The sequence below is a fragment of the Scyliorhinus torazame genome, chromosome 5, assembly GCF_047496885.1.
Source record: "Scyliorhinus torazame isolate Kashiwa2021f chromosome 5, sScyTor2.1, whole genome shotgun sequence".
NCBI lineage: Eukaryota > Metazoa > Chordata > Chondrichthyes > Carcharhiniformes > Scyliorhinidae > Scyliorhinus > Scyliorhinus torazame.
The window spans coordinates 200190582-200215543 of NC_092711.1; the positions used below are offsets into that span (position 1 = coordinate 200190582).

The 24962-nt window shown below is 48.2% G+C and overlaps 1 protein-coding gene across 2 annotated transcripts in view; it reads left to right on the top strand.

Moving 5' to 3' along the window:
• LOC140420875 (glycine receptor subunit alpha-4-like) overlaps positions 1-8352 on the top strand; it is a 168458-nt gene extending 160106 nt beyond the window's left edge. For both annotated transcript variants that reach the window (XM_072504974.1, XM_072504975.1), the window contains one exon: positions 6163-8352. In XM_072504974.1, coding sequence (XP_072361075.1) covers positions 6163-6447 — 285 coding nt within the window. In that variant the 3' untranslated portion in view covers positions 6448-8352. The remainder of the gene's footprint in view (positions 1-6162) is intronic.
• Positions 8353-24962: the final 16610 nt, after the last annotated feature.

A 24962-nucleotide genomic window follows, 5' to 3' on the forward strand; every position in this document is an offset into this window, starting at 1 on the left:
AGGGCAGGGTCAGTGTGTAGTGACCTTCCTAGAGGGACAGGGCAAGGTCAGTGTGTAATGACCATCCCAGAGAGAGACGTCAAGGTCAGGGTGTCATGACCATCCTATAGAGATAGGGCAAGGTCAGTGTGTAGTGACCTCCCTAGAGGAACAGGGCAAGGTCAGTGTGTAGTGACCATCCCAGAGAGAGACAACAAGGTCAGGGTATAGTGACCATCCAGAGAGAGAAGACCAGGCCAGGGTGTAGTAACCATCCTACAGAGAGACGACAAGGTCAGTGTGTAGTAACAATCCAGAGAGAGATGACAAAGTCAGGGTATAGTGACCATCTGGAGAGAGAGGCCGATGCCAGGGTGTAGTGACCATCCCAGAGAGAGACGACAAGGTCAGGTTGCAGTGACCATCCAGAGTGAGAGGGCAAGGTCAGGTTGTAGTGACCATCCTAGAGGGACAGGGCAAGGTCAGGGTGTAGTGACCATCCCAGAGAGAGAGAACAAGGTCAGGGTGTAGTGACCTTCCTAGTGGGACAGGGCAAGGTCAGGGTGTAGTGACCATCCCAGAGAGAGACGACAAGGTCAGGGTGTAGTGACCATCCAGAGAGAGACGACAAGGTCAGTGTGTAGTGACCATCCCAGAGAGAGACGACAAGGTCAGGGTGCAGTGACCATCCCAGAGAGAGACGACAAGGTCAGGGTGCAGTGACCATCCCAGAGAGAGACGACAAGGTCAGGGTGTAGTGACCATCCCAGAGAGAGACGACAAGGTCAGGGTGCAGTGACCATCCAGAGAGAGACGACAAGGTCAGTGTGTAGTGACCATCCGGAGAGAGAAGACCAGGCCAGGGTATAGTGACCATCCGGAGAGAGAAGACCAGGCCAGGGTTTAGTGACCATCCTAGAGAGAGAGGACAAGTTCGGGGTATAGTGATCATCCTACAGAGAGACGACAAGGTCAGGGTGCAGTGACCATCCAGAGTGAGAGGTCAAGGTCAGGGTATAGTGACCATCTGGAGAGAGAGGACCAGGCCAGGCTGTAGTGACCATCCCAGAGGGAGACGACAAGGTCAGGGTGTAGTGACCATCCTAGAGAGAGGACAAGGTCAGGGTGTAGTGACCATCCTTGAGGGAGACGACAAGGTCAGGGTGTAGTGACCATCCTAGAGAGAGACGTCAGGGTCAGGGTGTAGTGACCATCCTAGAGAGCGGACAAGGTCAGGGTGTAGTGACCATCCTACAGAGAGAGGACAAGGTCAGTGTATAGTGACCATCCTAGAGAGAGGAAAAGGTCAGGGTGTAGTGACCATCCTACAGAGAGAGGACAAGGTCAGGATGTAGTGACCATCCAGAGAGAGACGACAGGGTCAGGGTGTAGTGACCATCCTAGAGAAGATGGACAAGGTCAGGGTGTAGTGGCCGTCCCAGAGGGAGACGACAAGGTCAGGGTGTAGTGGCCATCCTAGAGAAGATGGACAAGGTCATGATGTAGTGGCCATCCCAGAGAGAGACGACAAGGTCAGTGTGTAGTGACCATCCTAGAGAGAGAGGACAAGATCAGGATGTAGTGGCCATCCCAGAGAGAGAGGACAAGGTCAGGGTTTAGTGACCATCCCAGTGAGAGACGACAAGATCAGGGTGTAGTGGCCATCCCAGAGAGAGACGACAAGGTCAGGGTGTAGTGACCATCCTAGAGAGAGAGGACAAGATCAGGATGTAGTGGCCATCCCAGAGAGAGGCGACAAGGTCAGGGTGTAGTGACCATCCCAGAGAGAGACGACAAGGTCAGGGTGTAGTGACCATCCTAGAGAGAGAGGACAAGGTCAGGGTGTAGTGGCCGTCCCAGAGAGAGACGACAAGGTCAGGGTGTAGTGACCATCCTAGAGAGAGACGACAAGGTCAGGGTGTAGTGGCCATCCCAGAGAGAGACGACAAGATCAGGGTGTAGTGACCATCCTAGAGAGAGAGGACAAGGTCAGGGTGTAGTGACCATCCTAGAGAGAGAGGACAAGGTCAGGGTGTAGTGGCCATCCTAGAGAGAGGACAAGGTCAGGGTGTAGTGGCCATCCCAGAGAGAGACGACAAGGTCAGGGTGTAGTGACCATCCTAGAGAGAGAGGACAAGGTCAGGGTGTAGTGGCCATCCTAGACAGAGACGACAAGGTCAGGGTGTAGTGGCCGTCCCAGAGAGAGACGACAAGGTCAGGGTGTAGTGACCATCCTAGAGAGAGACGACAAGGTCAGGGTGTAGTGGCCATCCTAGAGAGAGAGGACAAGATCAGGATGTAGTGGCCATCCCAGAGAGAGATGACAAGGTCAGGGTGTAGTGACCATCCTAGAGAGCGACGACAAGGTCAGGGTGTAGTGACCATCCTACAGAGAGAGGACAAGGTCAGTGTATAGTGACCATCCTAGAGAGAGGAAAAGGTCAGGGTGTAGTGACCATCCTACAGAGAGAGGACAATGTCAGGATGGATGTAGTGACCATCCAGAGAGAGACGACAGGGTCAGGGTGTTGTGACCATCCTAGAGAAGATGGACAAGGTCAGGGTGTAGTGGCCGTCCCAGAGGGAGACGACAAGGTCAGGGTGTAGTGGCCATCCTAGAGAAGATGGACAAGGTAATGATGTAGTGGCCATCCTAGAGAGAGACGACAAGGTCAGGGTGTAGTGGCCATCCTAGAGAGAGACGACAAGATCAGGGTGTAGTGACCATCCCAGAGAGAGACGACAAGGTCAGGGTGTAGTGACCATCCCAGAAAGAGACGACAAGGTCAGGGTGTAGTGACCATCCTAGAGAGAGAGGACAAGGTCAGGGTGTAGTGACCATCTTAGAGAGAGACGACAAGGTCAGGGTGTAGTGACCATCCCAGAGAGAGGACAAGGTCAGGGTGTAGTGGCCATCCCAGAGAGAGACGACAAGATCAGGGTGTAGTGACCGTCCTAGAGAGAGACGACAAGGTCAGGGTGTAGTGACCGTCCTAGAGAGAGACGACAAGGTCAGGGTGTAGTGACCATCCTAGAGAGAGAGGACAAGGTCAGGGTGTAGTGGGCATCCTAGAGAGAGGACAAGGTCAGGGTGTAGTGGCCATCCTAGAGAGAGAGGACAAGATCAGGATGTAGTGGCCATCCTAGAGAGAGGACAAGGTCAGGGTGTAGTGACCATCCTAGACAGAGACGACAAGGTCAGGGTGTAGTGGCCGTCCCAGAGAGAGACGACAAGATCAGGGTGTAGTGACCATCCTAGAGAGCGACGACAAGGTCAGGGTGTAGTGACCATCCTAGAGAGAGAGGACAAGGTCAGGGTGTAGTGGCCATCCTAGAGAGAGGACAAGGTCAGGGTGTAGTGGCCATCCTAGAGAGAGAGGACAAGGTCAGGGTGTAGTGGCCATCCCAGAGAGAGAAGACAAGGTCAGGGTGTAGTGACCATCCTAGAGAGAGAGGACAAGGTCAGGGTGTAGTGGCCATCCTAGACAGAGACGACAAGGTCAGGGTGTAGTGGCCGTCCCAGAGAGCGACGACAAGGTCAGGGTGTAGTGACCATCCTAGAGAGAGACGACAAGGTCAGGGTGTAGTGGCCATCCTAGAGAGAGAGGACAAGATCAGGATGTAGTGGCCATCCCAGAGATAGAGGACAAGGTCAGGGTGTAGTGACCATCCTAGAGAGAGAGGACAAGGTCAGGGTGTAGTGGCCATCCTAGACAGAGACGACAAGGTCAGGGTGTAGTGACCATCCTAGAGAGCGACGACAAGGTCAGTGTGTAGTGGCCATCCTGGAGAGATATGACAAGGTCAGGGTATAGTGACAGTCCAGAGAGAGAGAACAAGGTCAGGGTGTAATGACAATCCTGAGAGAGAGAAAACAAGGTCACGGTGTACTGACCGTCCTACAGAGAGACGACAAGGTCAGTGTATAGTGACCATCCAGAGAGAGGACAAGGTCAGGGTGTAGTGACCATCTGGAGAGAGAGGACAAGGTCAGTGTATAGTGACCATCCAGAGAGAGGACAAGGTCAGGGTGCAGTGACAATCCAGAGAGAGAGGACAAGGTCAGGGTGTAGTGGCCATCCTAGATAGAGACGGCAAGGTCAGGATGTAGTGACCACCCTAGAGAGAGACGACAAGGTCAAGGTGTAGTGGCCGTCCCAGAGGGAGACGACAAGTTCAGGGTGCAGTGGCCATCCTAGAGAGAGACGACAAGGTCAGGATGTAGTGACCATCCTAGATAGAGACTACAAGGTCAGTGTGTAGTGGCCGTCCCAGAAGGAGACGACAAGTTCAGGGTGTAGTGGCCATCCTAGATAGAGACGACAAGGTCAGGGTGTAGTGGCCGTCCCAGAAGGAGACGACAAGTTCAGGGTGTAGTGACCATCCTAGATAGAGACGACAAGGTCAGGGTGTAGTGGCCGTCCCAGAGGGAGACGACAAGTTCAGGGTGTAGTGGCCATCCTAGAGAGAGACGACAAGGTCAGGGTGTAGTGGCCGTCCCAGAGGGAGACGACAAGTTCAGGGTGTAGTGACCATCCTAGATAGAGACGACAAGGTCAGGGTGTAGTGGCCGTCCCAGAGGGAGACGACAAGTTCAGGGTGTAGTGACCATCCTAGAGAGAGACGACAAGTTCAGGGTGTAGTGGCCATCCTAGAGAGAGACGACAAGGTCAGGGTGCAGTGGGCATCCCAGAGGGAGACGACAAGCTCAGGGTTTAGTGGCCATCTTAGAGAGAGACGACAATTTCAGGGTGTAGTGGCCATCCAAGAGAGAGAGGACAAGGTTGTCGTGTTAAGCACAGTAAGATAAAACGGGCTGCAACTGGATGCAGCTTTACCTGAGAGACACTCCACACCTTGAAGTTAGTTCAATATGATTTATTGAACCTGTCACACAGATAGCTCAATCCTCTGTGAGTTCGACTCTCTGCTAACCTAGTGTGATTAATCTGTCTGACTGAACCAGACTAGCTCTTAGCCACGTGCTGTAGGAGTTATATGATATGTACACCCTGACTCACACTGTAGATGTCACCAGTGGAAAGAGGCAGAGTGTGAGTGCCTCATGCCTTTAATAGTGGGACACCAGCCCCAAGTGTTCTGCCTGCTGATTGGTTCTGTCCTGTTCTCTGTATTCATGAGCTGCCTGTTTGTATCTCATTATGTGCATGTCTGCATATCATGACAAAGATCAGGGTGTAGTGACCATCCTAGAGAGGGACGACAAGGTCAGGGTGTAGTGACCACCCTAGAGAGAGAGGACAAGGTCAGGGTGTAGTGACCATCCTAGAGAGAGAGGACAAGGTCAGGATGGAGTGACCATCCTAGAGAGAGAGGACAAGGTCAGGGTGGAGTGACCATCCTAGAGAGAGAGGACAAGGTCAGGGTTTAGTGACCATCCTAGAGAGAGACGACAAGGTCAGGGTGTAGTGACCATCCTAGAGAGAGACGACAAGGTCAGAGTATAGTGACCATCCAGAGAGAGAGGACAAGCCCAAAACGAGGGATCATCCTGGAGAGTGAGGAAAAGGCCAGGGTGAAGTAACCATCATAGTGAAACGGGACAAACCGAGGGTTGAGTGAACAGCGTGGGGAGGGATGCCAAGGCCAGGGCGGAATGACAATCCTAGAGAGAGAGGATGAGGATGAGAGTGACCATCCTAGAGATACAGGACAAGGTGAAAACAGAGGGATCATCCTAGAGAGAGCGGACAAGATCATGGTGAAGTGACCATCCTACAGAGAGATGACAAGGTCAGTGTGTAGTGACCATCCTCAAGAGAGATCGTAAGGTCCAAACTGAGTGACCATTCAAGAGAAAGAGGGAGGACAGGACCAAAAATGAGTGTCCAGCATGGAGAGCGAGGTTAACTCTAGTACACTGAGAGAGAGGATAAGTTCCGTACGAAGCATTCGCCCCAGTGAAAGGCCAGGATTGAATGTCCACCTTTGATCGAGGACAAAGCTGAGCCTGAGTGTCCACTTGAGAGAGAGTAGATATGACTGATAGTGAATGCCCAACTGAGTGAGAGAAAGGCCAGGACAGAGTGACCATCCTGAAGAGTGAGGTTAAGTCTAGTACACTCCAGTGAGAGAGGATATGATCCATGCTTGGTACAGAATGACGATGAGCGAACAGGAGTCACTCTCCTAATGGAATATTCTTCCTCTGTTTGCAAACAGCAAGAAGAGGAGCACCACAGGGACAGTCGCTTCTATTTCCATGGCTATGGCCTGGGGCATTGTGTTCAAGTGAAGGACAGCGCCGAGCTGGAGGGACCGAGCCCGTTTAACACTCCACACAGCCCACCTAGAGACACAGAGTCCATCCGGCAGAGATTTTTGGACAGAGCGAAACAGATTGACAGGATATCCCGTGCTGTCTTTCCCCTCACATTTCTTATGTTTAATATTTTTTACTGGCTCACATATAAAATCATCCGCCATCGGGATATTCATGAGGTTTAAATCAGCACCATTACAGCTATTATTAAAATAATATTGTGCACACAGGTATAGAGACACATAAGTACAGACACCCACAATTTATAGGCACACAAGCTCAGCGATACGCAAACACACATACACAGACTCCAATCAAGCAAGTATTGAATCCAGTGATGTGCCCCATTGGTCCATTATGCTGAATCCATTCAGTCTTACTGAGCTGTAGTTAAAAGGGAAGTCAAATATATTGGGCAAGATGTGGGTTCTGACCTACTGTGTGTACCCCATAACTATTATTACAGTCTGTCATCTGTATCAGTACATCCCTGTTCGTAGAATCATGGAATGATTACAGCACAGAGAGAGGTCTTTCAGACCATCAAGCCTCTTCTGACTCTCAGCAAGAGAAATCTTTAGCTAGTCCTACTCCCCGCCCTTTCACCTAGTGCTGCAATTGTTTTCTCTTCAGGGACTTATCCAATTCCCTTTTGAAAGACATGAACTAATCTGCCTTCCCCACACTCTTACACAGCATCTAATCGCCCACTGGTTAAAACAGCTCTTCCTCATTTTACCTTTGGTTCACTTGACAATCATCTCCAATCACGGTCCTCTGTTCTCCCAATCAATTCTGTTCAGACCCCTCAATACCTCTATCAAATGTCCTCCAAATCCTTTCATCTCTCAGGGGAATAACCCAAGCCTCTCCAATTCATCATCTAACTGATGCTCCTCATCCCTCGAGCCATTCTTGTTAATCGTCTCTGCATCCTCTCTAAAGTCTCCACACCTTTCTTAGAGTGTACTAAAAATGGACACAATTGCTTTGGGTTGAGGCTGAACCAGTGTTTTGCAAAGTTATATAACTTCCTCACTTTTGTACTCTCTGCCTCTATTTGCAAAGACTAGCATCCCATAAGGTTTTTTAGCCACTCTCTCAACTCACCTTTCCACCTTCAAAGAATTATCCTTCTGTTGCTGCACCCCACCCTTTAGAATTATATCCCTTTTTAATATTTTGTTCTTCATCTTCCTACCAAAATGTATCACTTCACATTTCTAACGTTAAATTTCATTTATCATTCATCCAACCATGTCACCAGGTCTCTTGAAATCTAACTCTATCCTCCTCACACTTCACAATACAGTGCTTCCGTGTTTTGCCACACCTACAACTTCTGAAATTCTGCCCTGTACATCCAATCCCAGGTCATTAACGCATTCAAGACAGCTGAAGTGGGCACTCAATATGGTGCAGACCTCTGCTAATATGCATTAGCTCAATGTTATTACAGTTACACAGCTGTTTCTTCAGGCTTTTCCCTCCCTGGTTGGTCTAAAAATAAAATCCTTTTATGAATAGCTTCCATTTTATTGAGAAGGTGTCAGATGAATCCAGATCCAACAACCTGCCCTGAAACCACTGTTCAAATTTTGATAGCTGTGACAAATTCCACTAAAGCAGCTGGGACAATCAATGACATTCTAAAACAATCAACAACATTGTTAAAAAAGGTTAATTTGCCCAATCTCCAAATGTTAATTGATGTTAATATGTCCTTTAAAAAAATATTTGGATCTGGATCTGGATCTGCATGTTCACCAAAACTAAACAGTTGTTCCTTAGGCCATACCCTAGCTGTGTACCAGGTTTTGTTGCAATCCATCCATTAGTTATTGAGGTATATTGAGTCTGAACGTCCTCGGAGTGACAATCAGAGTTGGATTGCCACGTCACTCCTAGTGTTTTACCTGACTTTTTAAAAATCTCATCTTGCTCGACCTTCCAACTCAAGTCGGGCAAGTTCTACGAAGTGCAGCACATCGGAACCTAGCGTTGAGTGCAGCTCAGTTGGTTGCGAGGGGGCCATGCCTGCTGCTGTAAACCTGGTAAGTTTAACAGTCCTATACAAGCTAGGGAAGGTAAGTGCCTAGATTTGGTGGAGGAGGGGGGAAGGGGGAGTGATTTTAGGGTTGGAGAGGTTGGATTGCTCCTGGGTTGGGGAGGGGAATGCAGGCCTTGATGGGATGGGGGGGGGTCGGGTCAAATTCCAGAGTGGATGGGTCAACTTGGGCCTCAGTGGTGGAGTGGGGAAGGGGGGACAGATTGGCTGTCAGAGAGGTATGTCGAATCCAGTTTCTTGGGGGTTGGGTTCATCGGGTCAAGTTGCACATGTGGGTAGTGGATCAGCTCTCAGGTGGGGTGAGGTGGGATGGGGGAGTGTTGGATCCAGTTGGGTCTTGGGGGATAGGGTGAGGTGGGGGCCGGAAGAGGATGGATGTCACTGAGAGTCAGGTTGGGCCTCGGGCTGGTCAGGTTGGATTTCGTTGGGCTTAGTGGGGTAGTTGTCGGTGAGTTGCGCTGACATGGGAGAGGGGGCAATGTCCTCGTGGGGGTTGGGAGAAATCCTCTGTATTAGGGAGTTCCATTTATGGATATATAGTGGTTGTCTCAGGGTGGTGGGATAGTCAGAGTGGCAGCGAGTGTGAGGAGACCCCTTGGGTGCCCATTGAGTGGAGGAGTCCCATGAGGGTTGGGGGTTAGTCGGGTGGACTGTGAGGAGTTTCCTGGTGGATCGGAGGTGCGAAGGGCAACCGTGAGTGGGCTGGTTGGCCATGGGACTGTGGAGAGTCTTCTGAGGGTTAGTAAGTGTGAAGGGGGTCCCCTGGGGCGGTCAGTGTGGGTTTGTGCAATAGTCTCCTGGAAGCTAGAAGTTGTTTAAATTCTTCTTACTTTACCCGATTAAATGCTGATGTAACCCAGTTGGAATCTTCAGAAGATTTTGATTTCAATCCCATTTTTGGATGGTTCCCAGTGCAGGAAATTGCCCAGAGTAAGTATGCACTTCCGGGTAATTACCATGCTAACCTTACCGGGTACTTCTGAGGGCAGGTTGTTCGCCATTGTATTCTTGGGATGCCGTCCCACTCCAAGCACCATGTCCTGGAATTTGGAGGCTATGGCCCTTTGTTTACAGACAAACAGATTAACAAATGGACAAAACCATTACTCCACCCACTTTCCATGGCAGAATTAAAAAGCAGTGATCCCTAGGGAGCCCGATTGTATACTTCCCTGAATCCAAAAATCCACACTCCTGTTTGTTTCCTCTCACTCAGCCAATTCCGTTCTGAAGGTTCCAAAGAAGAGTTAACTCTCAAAATGCCAACTCTGTTTCTCTTTCCCGAAATGTTTCCTGACCGACTGAGTTTTTCTAGCATTTTCTGTTTTATTTTAGTTCAACATGATTTGCCCTGAACAAGTCTCAGCTAGCTCTCCTTAATTAATCCACCCGTGTCCAAGTGACTGTTAATTTAATCCTGGGTTATTGTTTCTGAAAGCTTCTCCAACACTGAGGTCAAACTGTCTGGTCTGTAGTTGCTGGGTTTGTCCTTGCAACTTTTTTGGTCAAGGTGTAAAATTTGCAACTCTCCGGTCCTCTGGAGTTTCTTAGGGGGATTGGAAAATTAGATCTCCACAATTTCCACCTTTACTTCCCTCAACATTTCCTCTAGGTCCTGATGATTTAGCAACTTTCTATTACCTCTTTATCATGTTTTAACCCATCCAGTGTCTAAATTACCTCCTCCTTCACAATGACTTTTTCAGCATCTTCTTCCTTGGTAAAGGCAGATAACTCAACCATGCCCTCAGCTTCAGGCTCGGACCCCCTTTATGGTCTCAAATTGGCCCACACCACCAATCGGTGTTCCGTTACTATTCATATGCCGATAGACGACTTTAGATTCCATAAAATCCATCGAATCCTACAGTGGAGAAAGAGGCTCACTCAGCGGAGTACAGTGCTCCAACTGTGAGATGTGGCACATCTGTGACGCTTCCAGCGTTCCAGTCGACTATATCTGCAGCAAATGTAACCAATGGCAGCTCCTCACAGAGGAGTGGTTGGAGCAGAGTGGTTCGGTTGGAGCAGCAATTGGATGCACTTAGGAGCATGCAGGTGGTGGAAAGCGTCATAGATAGGAGTTACAGAGACGTGGTCACACCCAAGGTGCACGCTGAGGGATGGATGACCACCAGAAGAGGCAGGCAGTCAGTGCAGGAATCCCCTGTGGTTGTCCCCCTCTCGAACAGGTATACCCCTTTGGATACTGTTGGGGGGAATAGCCTATCAGGAGAAAACAGCAGCAGCCAGAGCAGTGGCACCACAGCTGACTTTAATGTTCAGCAGGGAAGGTCAAAGCGCAGAAGAGCAATAGTCATAGAGGACTCTATAGTCAGGGGCACAGATAGGCGCTTTTGTGGACGTGAAAGAGACTCCAGGATGGCATGTTGCCTCCCTGGTGCCAGGGTCCAGGATGTCTCAGAACGGGTAGCGGGCATCCTGAAGGGGGAGGGCAAACAGGCAGAGGTCATTGTCCATGTTGGTACTAATAACATAGGCAGAAAAGGGCATGAGGTCCTGCAGCAGGAGTTCAGGGAGTTGGCAGAAAATTAAAAGACAGGACCTCTAGGGTTGTAATCTCGGGATTACTCCCTGTACCACGTGCCAATGAGGCTAGCAATAGGAAGATAGAGTAACTAAACACGTGGCTAAAAAGCTGGTGTAGGAGAGAGGGTTTACGTTATCTGGACCACTGGGAGCTCCTCCGGGGCAGGTGTGACCTGTTTAAGAAGGACGGGTTGCATCTAAATTGGAGAGACATAAATAGCCTGGCCGCGAGGTTTGCTAGTGTCACACGGGAGGGTTTAAACTAGTATGGCGCGGGGTGGGTACCGGAGCAATAGGTCAGAAGGTGAAAACATTGAGGGAGAACTAGGGAATTGGCCCAGTATGGCTCTGAGGAAGAACAGACAGGGAGATGTTGCTGAAAACAGTGGGTCTGGTGGCCTGAAGTGCATATGTTTTAATGCAAGAAGTATTACAGATAAGGCAAATGAACTTAGAGCTTGGATTAGTACTTGCAACTATGATATTGTTGCCATTATAGAGACCTGGTTGAGGGAAGGACAGGATTGGCAGTTAAACATTCCAGGATTTAGATGTTTCAGGCGGGATAGAGGAGGATGTAAAAGGGGTGGCGGTGTTGCACTACTGGTTAGGGATAATATCACAGCTGTACTATGGGAGGACACCTCAGAGGGCAGCGAGGCTATATGGGTAGAGATCAGGAATAAGAAGGATGCAGTCACAATGTTGCGGTTTTACTACAGGCCTCCCAACAGCCAGCGGGAGATAGAGGAGCAGATAGATAGACAGATTTTGGAAAGGAGTAAAAGCAACAGGGTTGTTGTGATGGGAGACTTCAACTTCCCCAATATTGACTGGGACTCACTTAGTGCTAGGGGCTTGGACGGGGCAGAGCTTGTAAGGAGCATCCAGGAGGGCTTCTTAAAACAATATGTAGACAGTCCAACTAGGGAAGGGGATGTACTGGACCTGGTATTGGGGAATGAGCCCGGCCTGATGGTAGAAGTTTCAGTAGGGGAGCATTTCGGGAACAGTGACCACAATTCAGTAAGTTTTAACGTGCTGCTGGACAAGGATAATAGTGGTCCTAGGATGAATGTGCTAAATTGGGGGAAGGCTAATTATAACAAAATTAAGCGGGAACTGAAGAACCTAGATTGGGGCGGATGTTTTAGGGTAAATCAACATCTGACGTGTGGGCGGCTTTCAAATGTCAGTTGAAAGGAATTCAGGCCAGGCATGTTCCTGTGCGGAAGAAGGATAAATACGGCAAATTTTGTGAACCTTGGATAACGAGAACCTTGGTAGGCCTCGTCAAAAAGAAAAAGGAGGCATTTCTCAAGGCTAGAAGGCTGGGAACAGACGAAGCCTGTGTGAAATATAAGGAAAGTAGGAAGGAACTTAAACAAGGAGTCAGGTGGGCTAAAAGGAGTCACGAAAAGTCATTGGCAAATAGGTTAAGGAAAATCCCAAAGCTTTTTACACGTACATAAAAAGCAAGAGAGTAGGCAGGGAAAGGGTTGGTCCACTGAAGGATAGGCAAGGGAATCTATGTGTGGAGCCAGAGGAAATGGGCGAGGTACTAAATGAATATTTTGCATCAATATTCACCAAAGAGAAGGAATTGGTGGATGTTGAGTCTGGAGAAGGGTGTGTAGATAACCTGGGCCACATTGAGATCCAAAAAGACGAGGTGTTGGGCGTCTTGAAAAATATTAAGGTAGATAGGTCCCCAAGCCTGATGGGATCTACCCCAGAATACTGAAGGAGGCTATCTTTGGATCCTCACTGTCTTCAGGTGATGTCCCAGAGGACTGGAGAATAGCCAATTTTGTTCCTTTGTTTAAGAAGAGTAAATCCAGAAGGATAATCAAGGGAACTACAGGCCACTGAGCCTTATGTCAGTGGTAGGGAAATTACTGGAGAGAATTGTTCGAGACAGGATCTACTCCCATTTGGAAGCAAATGGATCTATCAGGGAGAGGCAGCACAGTTTTGTGAAGGGGAGGTCGGGTCTCACTAATTTCAATGAGTTTTTCGAGGAGGTCACAAAGATGATTGATGCAGGGAGGGCAGTGGATGTTGTCTGTATGGACTTCAGTAAGGCCTTTGACAAGGTCCCTCATGGTAGACTAGTACAAAAGGTGAAGTCACACGGGATCAGGGGTGAGCTGACAAGGTGGATACAGAACTGGCTAGGTCATAAAAGGCAGAGAGTAGCAATGGAAGGGTGCTTTTCTGATTGGAGGGCTGTGACTAGTGGTGTTCTGCAGGGATCAGTGCTGGGACCTTTGCTGTTCATAGTATATATAAATGATTTGGAGGAAAATGTAACTGGTCTGATTAGTAAGTTTGCAGACGACACAAATGTTGGTGGAATTGCGGATAGCAATGAGGACTGTCAGAGGATACAGCAGGATTGAGATCATTTGGAGACTTGGGCGGAGAGATGGCAGATGGAGTTTAATCAGGACAAATGTGAGGTAATGCATTTTGGAAGGTCAAATGCAGGTAGAGAATATATAGTGAATGGTAGAACCCTCAAGAGTCAGAGAGATCTAGGTGTACAGGTCCACAGGTCACTGAAAGGGGCAACACAGGTGGAGAAGGTAGTCAAGAAGGCATATGGCATGCTTGCCTTCATTTGCCGGGGCATTGAGTATAAGAATTGGCAAGTCATGTTGCAGCTGTATAGAACCTTACTTAGGCCCCACTTGGAGTACAGTGTTCAATTCTGGTCGCCACCCTACCAGAAGGATGTGGAGGCTTTAGAGAGAGTGCGGAAAAGATTTATCAGGATGTTGCCTGGTATGGAGGGCATTAGCTATGAGGAGCGGTTGAATAAACTCGGTTTGTTCTCACTGGAACGACGGAGGTTGAGGGGCGACCTGATAGAGGTCTACAAAATTATGTGGGGTATAGACAGAGTGGATAGTTAGAGGCTTTTTCCCAGGGTAGAGGGGTCAATTACTCGGGGGCATAGGTTTAAGGTGCGAGGGGCAAGGTCTAGAGGAGATGTACAAGGCAAGTTTTTTTTACACCAAGGGTAGTGGTTGCCTGGAACCCGCTGCCGGAGGAGGTGGTGGAAGCAGGGACGATAGTGACATTTAAGGGGCATCTTGACAAATACATGAATAGGATGGGAATAGAGGGACACGGACCCAGGAAGTGTAGAAGATTGTAATTTAGACGGGCAGCATGGTTGGCACGGGCTTGGAGGGCCGAAGGGCCTGTTCCTGTGCTGTACTTTTCTTTGTCCTTTGTTCTTTGAGACCATTCGACCCATTGAGCCTGCACCAACCCTCCAAAAGGGTGTTCTACCAAGGCTTACTCCCCTGCCCTAACCCCGTAACCTTGTGCATTGATCATGGCCAATCCATCTAACTTGCAAATGTTTGGAATCTTTAAGTTCGCTGCCAGTTTCTTTACCTTTGTTATTCACTTTTCCACTTGCCCTCTGAACATGCTTTATTCAGGTGCATTTTCACTTGTCTTATCAAGGGTAACCTGCCATGTGCACTTTCTTTTCTCCTCGATCTTATTCTCAATCCCTTTCATCATCCAGGGGCTCTGGTGTTGGTTCCCCCTCATTGGATTGTGTATTCACTATATGCAAACTATCCCCTCTTAACAGAAACCCATTGCTCTGTTACACACTTGCCCACGAACCTTTAATTCCAGCTTACTTGGGACAAGTCCGCTCTCAATATTCTGAAATTGCTCCTCACTCTGTTAAGTATCTACTCCAAAATACTTCTTGTCCTTTTCCATGTCTAATCTAATCCTTACTATACTATAAACACTGTTCCCTGAATATCCGCAGCTCACAGTTGATCAACTTGACCTCATTCCCCATAACCAGATGCAACAATGCTTCTTGAATCATTTGGAGGTCATGTGGCGCAATGGATAGTGCGCCTACCTATGAGCCAGAATGCCCAGGTTCAGGTCCCACTCCAGAACTTGACGGAAGGTGTGTTCGTAACATGGCCAAACAGGTTGATTATCAATCTGGAAATCCTTCCAACAAGCCTAGGGCTGATGGTAAGAGTGGGAGAGCCTCCTGGTTAGTCATGCTTGATGTGGTGTGCTACCCCTCGAGCTACAGCTGCTGGTGACCTGTTCTAAGAAAAACTGGCTATGGGAAGGAGGGTGGGATTTTGCATCCATGTTCGCTGCAAGCACAAATGGCGACATGGGCACAAAATCCCACGAAAGATGGAAAACAAGAACTTGCCAGTGAGATCCTGTTTTCTCATTGCCCATTGCCCATCCTCCCCATCAGTGACATAATGAGGTTCTCATCCAGGAAGGTCATATTATAATACATTAATATCCCATCAACCTTACCGTAACTTCTTCCCATATTACCCCCGCCCTCACTCCCCACATCGTTGATGTGACGAGATTCGGCAAGGTTTACAACTTTGTTTTTTAAAATGGGAAGCAGGTGAAGTGATACAACCAGGGGCGCACAGGTAAATCTGACACCCTGTGAGATGGGAACATTTGGAGAGTGGTTAAAAGTTCAAAGGCTCTCCAAATTTTTCAGCCCTGCCATGATGATGCACACTTGTGTCAGGGCTGGAAAATCCCACCCAGTCTTTAATCTCTATCAATGTGGATGTTCCCAGAAAGCAGCAGCGAATGATTGAGTTTCTTTTCACAAATACCTCTTGAAATGTGACAACCGATTTGGAACTGACGGTTCACTAAATATTTACAGATACTGGCTGTTTACACAGGAAATCAAGACCAAATTAATCTTCAGGTGAAGTAATGTTGGGTTGGAGTTCACAGAATCACAGAATAATACAGTGCCGAAGAGGCCATTTGGCCCATCGAGTCAGCACCCATTTGCCAGCACTTGGCCCGTAGCCTTGAATGTTGTGAGTTCATTGTATGAGGGCCAGAAATGGAATTCAGTCTAATCATTCAGTTATGCTTCACTCCTTTTATATTTCCCATGTCCAAATTTATAATAAGAATTTCTTTGTAAACTTGTTGCAATGTAATGATAAATGGTGAGGTGAGTATGACTGCTCCTCACATCAAGGCAGCATTTGGCCAAGTGTGATAAGGAGCTCTAACAAAATTGAAGGCATTGGGAATTGGGGGAAAACTCTCCATTAGTTGGAGTCATACCTAGAACAAAGGAATATGGTTGTGATTGGTGGAGGTCAACCATCTCAGCCCCAGGACATTGCTGCAGGATTTCCTCAGGGTAGTGTCCTTGGCTCAACCATCTTCAGCTGTTTTATCCATGACCTTCCCTCTACCATATGGTCAGGAAGGGGGATATTTACTGTGTTCAGATGCTGAACCAGACCGTGTCCAAGAGCTGGACAATATTCAGGCTTGAGCTGATGAGTGACAAGTAGCATTCGGGTCACACAAGTGCCAGGCAATAACCATCTCCAATAAAAAGAATCTAACCACTTTCCCTTCACATTCAATGGCATTGCCATTGCGGAATGCCCCACTATCAACATCCAGAATGTTACCATTAACTGGAAACGTACGAGTTAAAGCAGGGACAGGAATCGGCCGCTTGACCTCGTGTGCCTTCTCAGCCATTTGATAAGATCATGGTTGATCAAATTGCAACCTTAACTCTACCTCCTGCCTATACTGTATTCCGCCCCCCCCCCCCCCCCCCCACCACCCCCAATTGTCAATGAAGAATCAATCAGCCTTAAAATATTCAATGAATCTGACTCCAGTGCTCCCTGGGAAAGAGAATTCAACAGACTAACAACTTTCTGAGAGAAAAGTGGCAGGTTCACATTTTCCTACATTATAATCATTCTGCCAAATCTTTGCCCACTCACTTAAGCTATTTCTATCCCTTTGCAAACTCCTTCCATCCTCACAACTTATCTTTGTGTCATTAGCAAAATTAACAACGGTACATTTGGTCCCTGATCCAAGTCAAAGAACAAAGAACAATACAGCTCAGGAACAGGCCCTTCGGCCCTCCAAGCCTGCACCGACCATTGTACCTGCCTAAACTAAAACTGTATGCACTTTGCACTTACGGAGTCCGTAACCTTCCATTCCCACCCTATTCATATATTTGTCTAGATGCCCCTTAGATGCCGCTATCGTATCTGCTCCCACCACCTCCCCAGGCAGCGCGTTCCATATATTTACCACCCTCTGTGTAAAAAACCTACCTTGCACATCTGTTCTAAACTTTTCCCCATGCACATTAAACCTATGTCCCCTAGTACGTGACTCTCCTACCCTAGGAAAGAGCATCTGGCGATCCATTCTGTCCATCCCAACCCCATTCCCACACCGCAAGGACCCCAACCCCATTCCCACACCACAGGTACCCCATTCTCACACTGCAGGGACCTCAACCCCATTCCCACACCGCAAGGACCCCAACCCCATTCCCACTCCGCAAGGACCCCAACCCCATTCCCACACCGCAGGTACCCCATTCTCACACCGCAAGGACCCCAACCCCATTCCCAAACCGCAGGGACCCCATTCCCACACTGCAGGGACCCCAACCCCCAGACAGACCCATCCCAACCCCATTCCCACACTGCCCAGACCCCAACACTCAGACCCACCCCACAGACCTACCCCCTCACTACCCAGTCACAGCCGCCTATCGAATGTCCAGGGTTGGGGTCAGGCCACTTGGCCCGGCGGAGTGAGTGGGCAGTCTGTGCTCCCGCGAGGCCTCACTCGGGCCTCGGCCTCTCCAGCCAGGAAGAGGCGGCTTTCCCCTTCCTGGACCAGCGACCAAATCGCTTCCAGCTGGTGGGGGTGAAACCAAAGTCATTAACACAGATTGCCCTGTGACACTCCATTAGTTACAGCCATCCACAAAATCACACATTTAACCCAATTCTCTGTTTATCAGTTAACCAATCCTTTATCCATGCTGACATGTTACCACCCAACCCCCCACCCCGAAATATGTTGAGCTCTGATCTTGTGTACCTTTCATGTGGCACCTTAAAAGACCATAAGACATGGGAGCAGAATTAGGCCACCCGGCCCATCGAGTCTGCTCCGCTATTCAATCATGGCTGATATTTTCCCATCCCCTTTCTCCTGCCTTCTCCCCATAATCCCTGGTCCCCTTATTAATCAAGAACCTATCTATCTCTGCCTTAAAGACACTCAGTGATTTGGCCTCCACAGCCTTCTGCGGCAAAGAGTTCCACAGATTCATCACCCTCTGGCTGAAGAAATTCCTCCTCATCTGTTTTAAAGGATCATCCCTTTAGTCTGAGATGATGTCCTCTGGTTCTAGTTTTCCCCACAAGTGGAAACATCCTCTCCACATCCACTCTATCCAGGCCTCGCAGTATCTTGTAAGTTTCATTGTCAAATGTCTTTTGAAAATCCAAGCACACCAAACCTGCAGGTTGCGCTATATCCAGGTTCCTTGTGAGCACCTCAAATAAGTACAATAAATTAGAAACTGAACTGGACCAGCCATATACTATGGCTAGAAGAGAAGTTCAGAGATTAGGAACCCTACAGCAAGTAACTCACCTCTTGACTTCTTAAAGCCTGTCTCGTATCTACAAGGCACAAGTCAGGAGTGTGATGGAATACTCTCCACTTGCCTGGATGAGTGCAGCTCCAACAACACGCAAGACACCATCCAGGACAAAGCAGTGGGTTTGGAAGGTACTATCTAAGGAACCGTGGTGTGTTACTGCAGTGCATCTTGAAGATGGTACACATGGCTGCCACTGTTCGCGGTGGAGGAGGGTTTGAATGTTTGTGGAAGGGGGAGCAATCAAGCGGGCTGCTTTGTTCTAGATGGTGCCAACTCCCTCCCGACTGCATACCACTGAGTCGCCATCTCTTCTGGGTCTGTCCTGCTGATGGGACAGGACATACCCAGGAATGGTGAGAGTGGTGTCTGGGACGTTGTCTGAAAGGTTTGATTCTGTGAGTATGTGTATGTCAGGCTGTTGCTTCACTAGTCTATGAGACAGCTCTCCCAACTTTGGCACAAGCTCCCAGATGTTAGTATGGAGGACTTTGCAGGGTCGACAGGGCTGGGTTTGCTGTTGTCATTTTGTTTTGTTATGTTTCCTTTGTAACATAAGCGGCTTCCTTGTGTTGCATTGGTCAAGGAAGGTCGAGACGTGTAAATAACTTCAACTCATTTATTTACACTATGTACACTTTTATAACTTGAGTTCGACACTACTGCTAATCCTATTATAGCTACCTAACTGACGAACCATCTGCTGTCTTCCACGTGGTGAGTGTAATATTGAATCAAACCTGTGCCTCTCCTCACTGACTGTCTCCACTGGCCAAAGGGGCTGATCATGTGTGTGGTGTCCTTTATGTATGGATTGGTGTAATGCCCCCCTGTGGTCGTGTCACCTCCTTGTGTATCGTGAATGTCCATTGGTCGCCTCCTATCTAACTTATCTATTGATTGAGTGTGTGTGTGTGATGTTTCTGGTGCTCCCTCTAGTGTCTGTCTAGCTTACATGTATTTACAGTGATGCACATCACCACACCAGATGTTAGCCTGGAGGACTTTGCAGGGTCGACAGGGCTGGGTTTGCTGTTGTCATTTACAGTGCCTGGGTCGATGCCTTGTGGTCCGTCCGGTTCTATTCCTTTTTTGTGCTTTCATAGAGGTTGACTACAAATGAGTGTCTTGCTAGGCCATTTCAGAGGGCATTTAAGAATCAAACACATTGCTGTGGATATGGAGTCACAGTGGGCCAGACCAGATAAGGATGGCAGATTTCCTTCTCTAAAGGACATCAGGGACAAAAATACCCTCCCAGTCAGTGTCTCCACTGCAGGTAGGTGTAATTACATTGGGGCATGTTCACACAGAAGATTTCCATTCTCAATGTAGACAGAAATTGTCAAAGTAGCTTCTATGTGTGCCCTGGAGTAAGGTTCTGGAGTAAGGAAATTGAATATGAAGATGTGGATAGCAAGAGATGGAATAGATCTCTTTCCATTTAAAGTGAAAGTGTGTCCTTTAACCCTGCATCTGCTAGTTTAATGAAATGCAACCTGCATGAACTACCAGTAGCAGAAATGGTTGCACTAATTTGAGCAACAGGAAGAGACCATCCAACCCTTAGGACCTGGTCCTGCTTATGTCGCATCGTGGCTGATCTGGACCTCAACTCCATGGACCTTCTTTAGAACCATTTTCTTTGATTCCAATACCCAATAAAAATCTATCAATCTCAATCTTGAATGCCCCAATTGACCCCCAGTATTCACAGTTTGGGGGTCAGAGTTCGAGATATCTGCTTCTTGTGGAGAAACTTTTTCTGATCTGCTTTCTCAATGAGCTGGCTCTAATTTAAAATATTTTAAATTTAGAACAAGGCATCGACAATACAGTGCAGAAGGAGGCCATTCGGCCCATCGAGTCTGCACTGACCCACTTTAAGCCCTCACTTCTACCATACCCCGTAACCTAATAACCCCTCCTAATCTTTTGAGCACTAAGGGCAATTTAGCATGGCCAATCCACCTAAACTGCACATCTTTGGACTGTGGGAGGAAGCCAGAGCACCCGGAGGAAACCCACGCAGACAACGGGAGAACTCGCAGACCCCGCACAGACAGTGACCCAGCGGAGAATCGAACCTGGGACCCAGGTGCTGTGAAGCCACCATGCTAGCCAATGTGCTACCGTCCTGCCCCAAATTTAGAGTACTAATTGGTTTTTTTTCCAATTAAGGGGCAATTTAGCGTGGCCAATTCACCTACCCTCCACATCTTTGGGTTGTGGGCATGAGACCCATGCAGACACTGGGAGAATATGCAAACTCCACACGGCCAGTGACCCGGGGCCAGGATCGAACCCGGGTTCATGGCACCGTGAGGCAGCAGTGCTACCTACTGCCCCACCGTGATGCCCTAGCTGGATCTACTTTTGAGATTGTGAAATATGCAATGAATACAGCTGAAGACTTGAACAGTTCGACATGTCCTGGTTCCTGTCATGGTATTCAATGCTGTAGTCACAGGATGTAATCTGCTGGGTTCTATGTTTAAACCTTTTTATCTATACTACTGCACCTTACTATCTCTCTATCCACTTAATCAACCTCCTGAAAACCATCCCTTTGTCATATCTTCAAAGCTCTCTTCCAGTTCTTCTATCAGTACTTGGTGCCTGGAATTAACCCCTTTGTTAATCAACTTGGAACATTTACATGCGTTAAAGCTACATGTGAAAATGCACTGTACCATCTAATAATATTTAGTTTTAATTTGAAAATGTCTTTTTGGCACCTTTTCACAAAGAAAACCTTTGTTCAGAAATAAATAGATGCGAGGGTACTAAGAGGCACTAAAGGGTGACTAGGAGAGATTACAATGTCGCTTCTTTTTGAGAGAGTCTGGAATCATAAATCAAGAACACAATGTTTAGAATTGACAACTTTATCTCAAATCGAGCATCATGTCTTCTTATTCCTCCCAACCACATACAAAACTAATTAGGAATATTGCTGTAGTTATAAAACAGGAAACAGAATTTCCAGTGAGCATATGGGTTAGATGCAAAGTAAATCTCTCACTAGAGGTACACCAGGTGACTGAGAAATTCATCATGAAATCGGATTTTGGGGAGAGGGCACTGCACGTATCTGTGTCTTTGTGTGTGCATTTGGATGCACGTGCACATGGGTACATATGCATGCAGCTGTGTGCACGTGCATGTGTGTATGCATTCATCTGTAAGCATATGCTTATATGGCAGGGTGGCTCAGTGGGTAGCACTGCTGCCTCACAGCGCCAGATGCGTGTGTGGAGTTTGCACGTTCTCCCCGTGTCTACATGGGTTTCCTCTGGGTGCTCCGGTTTCCTCCCACAGTCCAAAGATGTGCAGTTTAGGTGGATTGGCCATGTTAAATTGCCCCTTAGTATGCAAAGATCTGCAGGTTAGGTGGGGTTATAGGCTTACGGATAGGGTGGGAGAGTGGGGCTAGGTAGGGTGCTCTTTCAGTGGGTCGGTGCAGGCCTGATGGGCCTCCTTCTACACTGTAGGAATCCTATGATTCTATGCACATGTACATTTGTACATGCGAGTGTTTACATGTGTGTATATGAATCCACGTTAGTGCATTGGTATGTGTGTGTACGTACATTTGCACAGATGTGTGTATGCATACTTGTGGGTGAACTATCATCAAAGCAGAGAACACTTCACCATCCATATCCATGGACTAAAAGCTAAATCCTAGCATCACCAGAGACCTGCTCCTTAGCCACCCAGCCGAATTCTATTGTTGATATTTATACTGTTTACCACACTGCCGAGTCTCACACAGAAACCAAACCTGTTTCCCCTCCCAGCACCAATACTCAACACTGACTTCAAGCTGTTCGGTACATGAATATCTTTCCAATTTTTCTGTGCCAAAATTTCTTGTACAATAAATTTTCAGATGAAACATACCTCTGCCGTAAATGTCTTTGTGCCTCTGATTAAAATGATCCGGTCACAATGGATCACTTCCACAATGTCCTGCAGGTGGAGATTTGGTTTAGAGTAGCTCATTTATTTTGATAGTGTATTTGTTATTTCTTTTTCTCATCAGTTTGGTCCATGAAGATGTATGCTACTCAGGACCAAGGAGGTGACATGAGCAGCTTGAGACAGGCTCAGCATCGCACCTGTGACAAAAAGAGGCATGTGACCCTATACCCCCAAAGCCCGCCTGTAAGTGGGCTTGAGGACTTCAAGGCCAGGGACTATTTTTAACGCCCAGGTTATGTTTGCATAGATTACACCCGAGTCCCTGTGAAACCTGACATGGATCAAGTGAGTGGGAGCAGATCCAGCACTGAAAGGATGGTGGAGGCAGAGACCCTCATGACATTTAAGAAGTATTTAGATGTGCACTTGCGATGCCAAGGCATAAAAGACGATGGGCCAAGTGCTGGAAAACGGGATTAGATTAGGTTGTTTTTGACTGGCGCAGACGAGATGGGCCAAATGGGTTTTTCTGTGCTGTTGACCTCTATGACTCCAAAGGAAAAACCAGTAAAACTGGAAAATTACTGGGATTTGAAAAATTTGAACTGTTTTTCCTCCTAGCTGCAAAAACAATCCCTACAGTGTTATAAAAGACACCATATTCCCAGAGGCTGCTATCCCCTTTGACAGGGAACTGACTGGTGGTGATTTATCCTGAGGGTCACCACACCACGGATGGGGCAAGGTTGAGAGGACAGGGCCTTCATGAACAACCTGGGCTTGTACAGGAATTGAACCCACACTGTTGGCATCACAAATCAGCTATGCAACCATCTGAGCTAACTGACCCCTGAAGTCTGAGGTTTATATACATATATATTTATACGGGTGTATACGAAAAGTATGTTCAGCCAATCTCCCAGGAAGAAATGGGAAGAAGATGGATCATAAAATGGTTCCAACAGCACAGGAGGAGGCCCTCAAGTGTGTGCTGTACAGTTTCATAACAATAATGGGCATGGTTGTTTGCTGTTCGATGAAGTAGCGACGGAAATTAAGGAAAATGGATTGGAGTTTTCCATCTCACAGTGCCCCCTCCCCCTCGAACCACCCACCATCCATTGTATCTCCACATGTTTTGCATGACTCCCTCCCTATCCAAATATTTCCTTTGCATGGCGTGGAATACGAGGGATTCCCGGGGGAATCTCGAGGTTGGGCCGCCATCTTCAGCAGGCAGTCCGAAAACGAGGTCCCGTGGCCTGCACCCCTGCACCCGCCCCGCACTGCAAACTGATCCGACTCCGCCCCCCCCCATAACCGCAAACCGCCCTGACCGCCCCCCCCCCACTGCAAGCAAATCAACCTTGACCCCATCCCCGCCCCCACCGCATGGCACATCCCCACCCCAAGTATGGGGATGACCCAGCTGCCCCACCCCCACAGAGACCCCTGTAATAGGGGGACCCACCACAACAACCCCTGTAATTGGTGGCCCCCATAGGGACCACCTGACTAAAGGTATCCCCATATGCAGAGGCTTCCCCCCCCCACCACATAGACCATCCTCTCACACACACACCTTTTCCCCCCCTCCGGAAAAGGGAGCCCTGTCTGGAAGGTAGAGAGCAGTCCAGATGGGCGACTGAGAAGCATTATAGCCCTAATATTTACCATGCCGCTCCAGGTGTCCATTCCTCGAAGGGCAGCAGCTGTGCCTGCATCTGGTTCCCACAGAATCACTGTCCACAGGCCATTCATAATTTTCGAGTAGTTATCTGTGATTGACAGCTCGCGAAGCATGGCAGCTGGCATGCAGTGTGGAACTCGTTCACGCTGCCAGCGAGGGGTTGGAGCATGGCATTCGGGTCGGCGCCTGGCGTCGATCCCGATATTGCGCGACGTCCGATTCTCCATCCCATTGGGGAAGGCATTCTGGGTGTCCCGGGGACTGAGAATCCCGCCCGAGATCATTCACAGTGAGGTAAACCTTTGGACAGATGTGCCTCCATCATCAGTGGTTAGTGATTAGGTGTTCCTGCGTCTTCCATGCATATGTCAGCACGGTATCTCAGATTCTCTTCTATGCCATGTCCCTCAGCTTGAAGGACTTAGTTAAAATGTCCTTGGATCAGGTGATCCCGGACATTCATGGCATCATCATCAGTCCTTCACACCCCAAGCTGGCCGGTTACTTGTGCAACTTGGGGTGCTTTTCTCTTCAGCATCATTTCTCTCCATCTCCATTTCCTCCTCCTCCTGACCCAATGTCTATAAAGTCCCAACCAACAAGCATCTGCTGGTCCTAGCCCTTATATTGGAGCTTTCTAAACCTGAATTGATAGATATTTGTTGGTTTAGGTTATTGAAGGATTTGGATTGGTGGATAGATTAGCCATGCTATAATTGAATAGCAGAGCAGGCCAAAGGGATTAATGCCTGGTTCTTAGGACAGACATAACCTTATCAAGGTCTGGATTCTACACATCCATAGGACAGAACCAGTGACACAAGGCTCAAGAATAACAGTCCCAGTTTCTTCAATTGATCCACATAATTGAAGTCCCTCATCCCCAGAATCATTCCCATACATTTTTACTGTACCCTCTCTAATTCCTTCTCATACTTCCTACAATTCCCAGAATCGG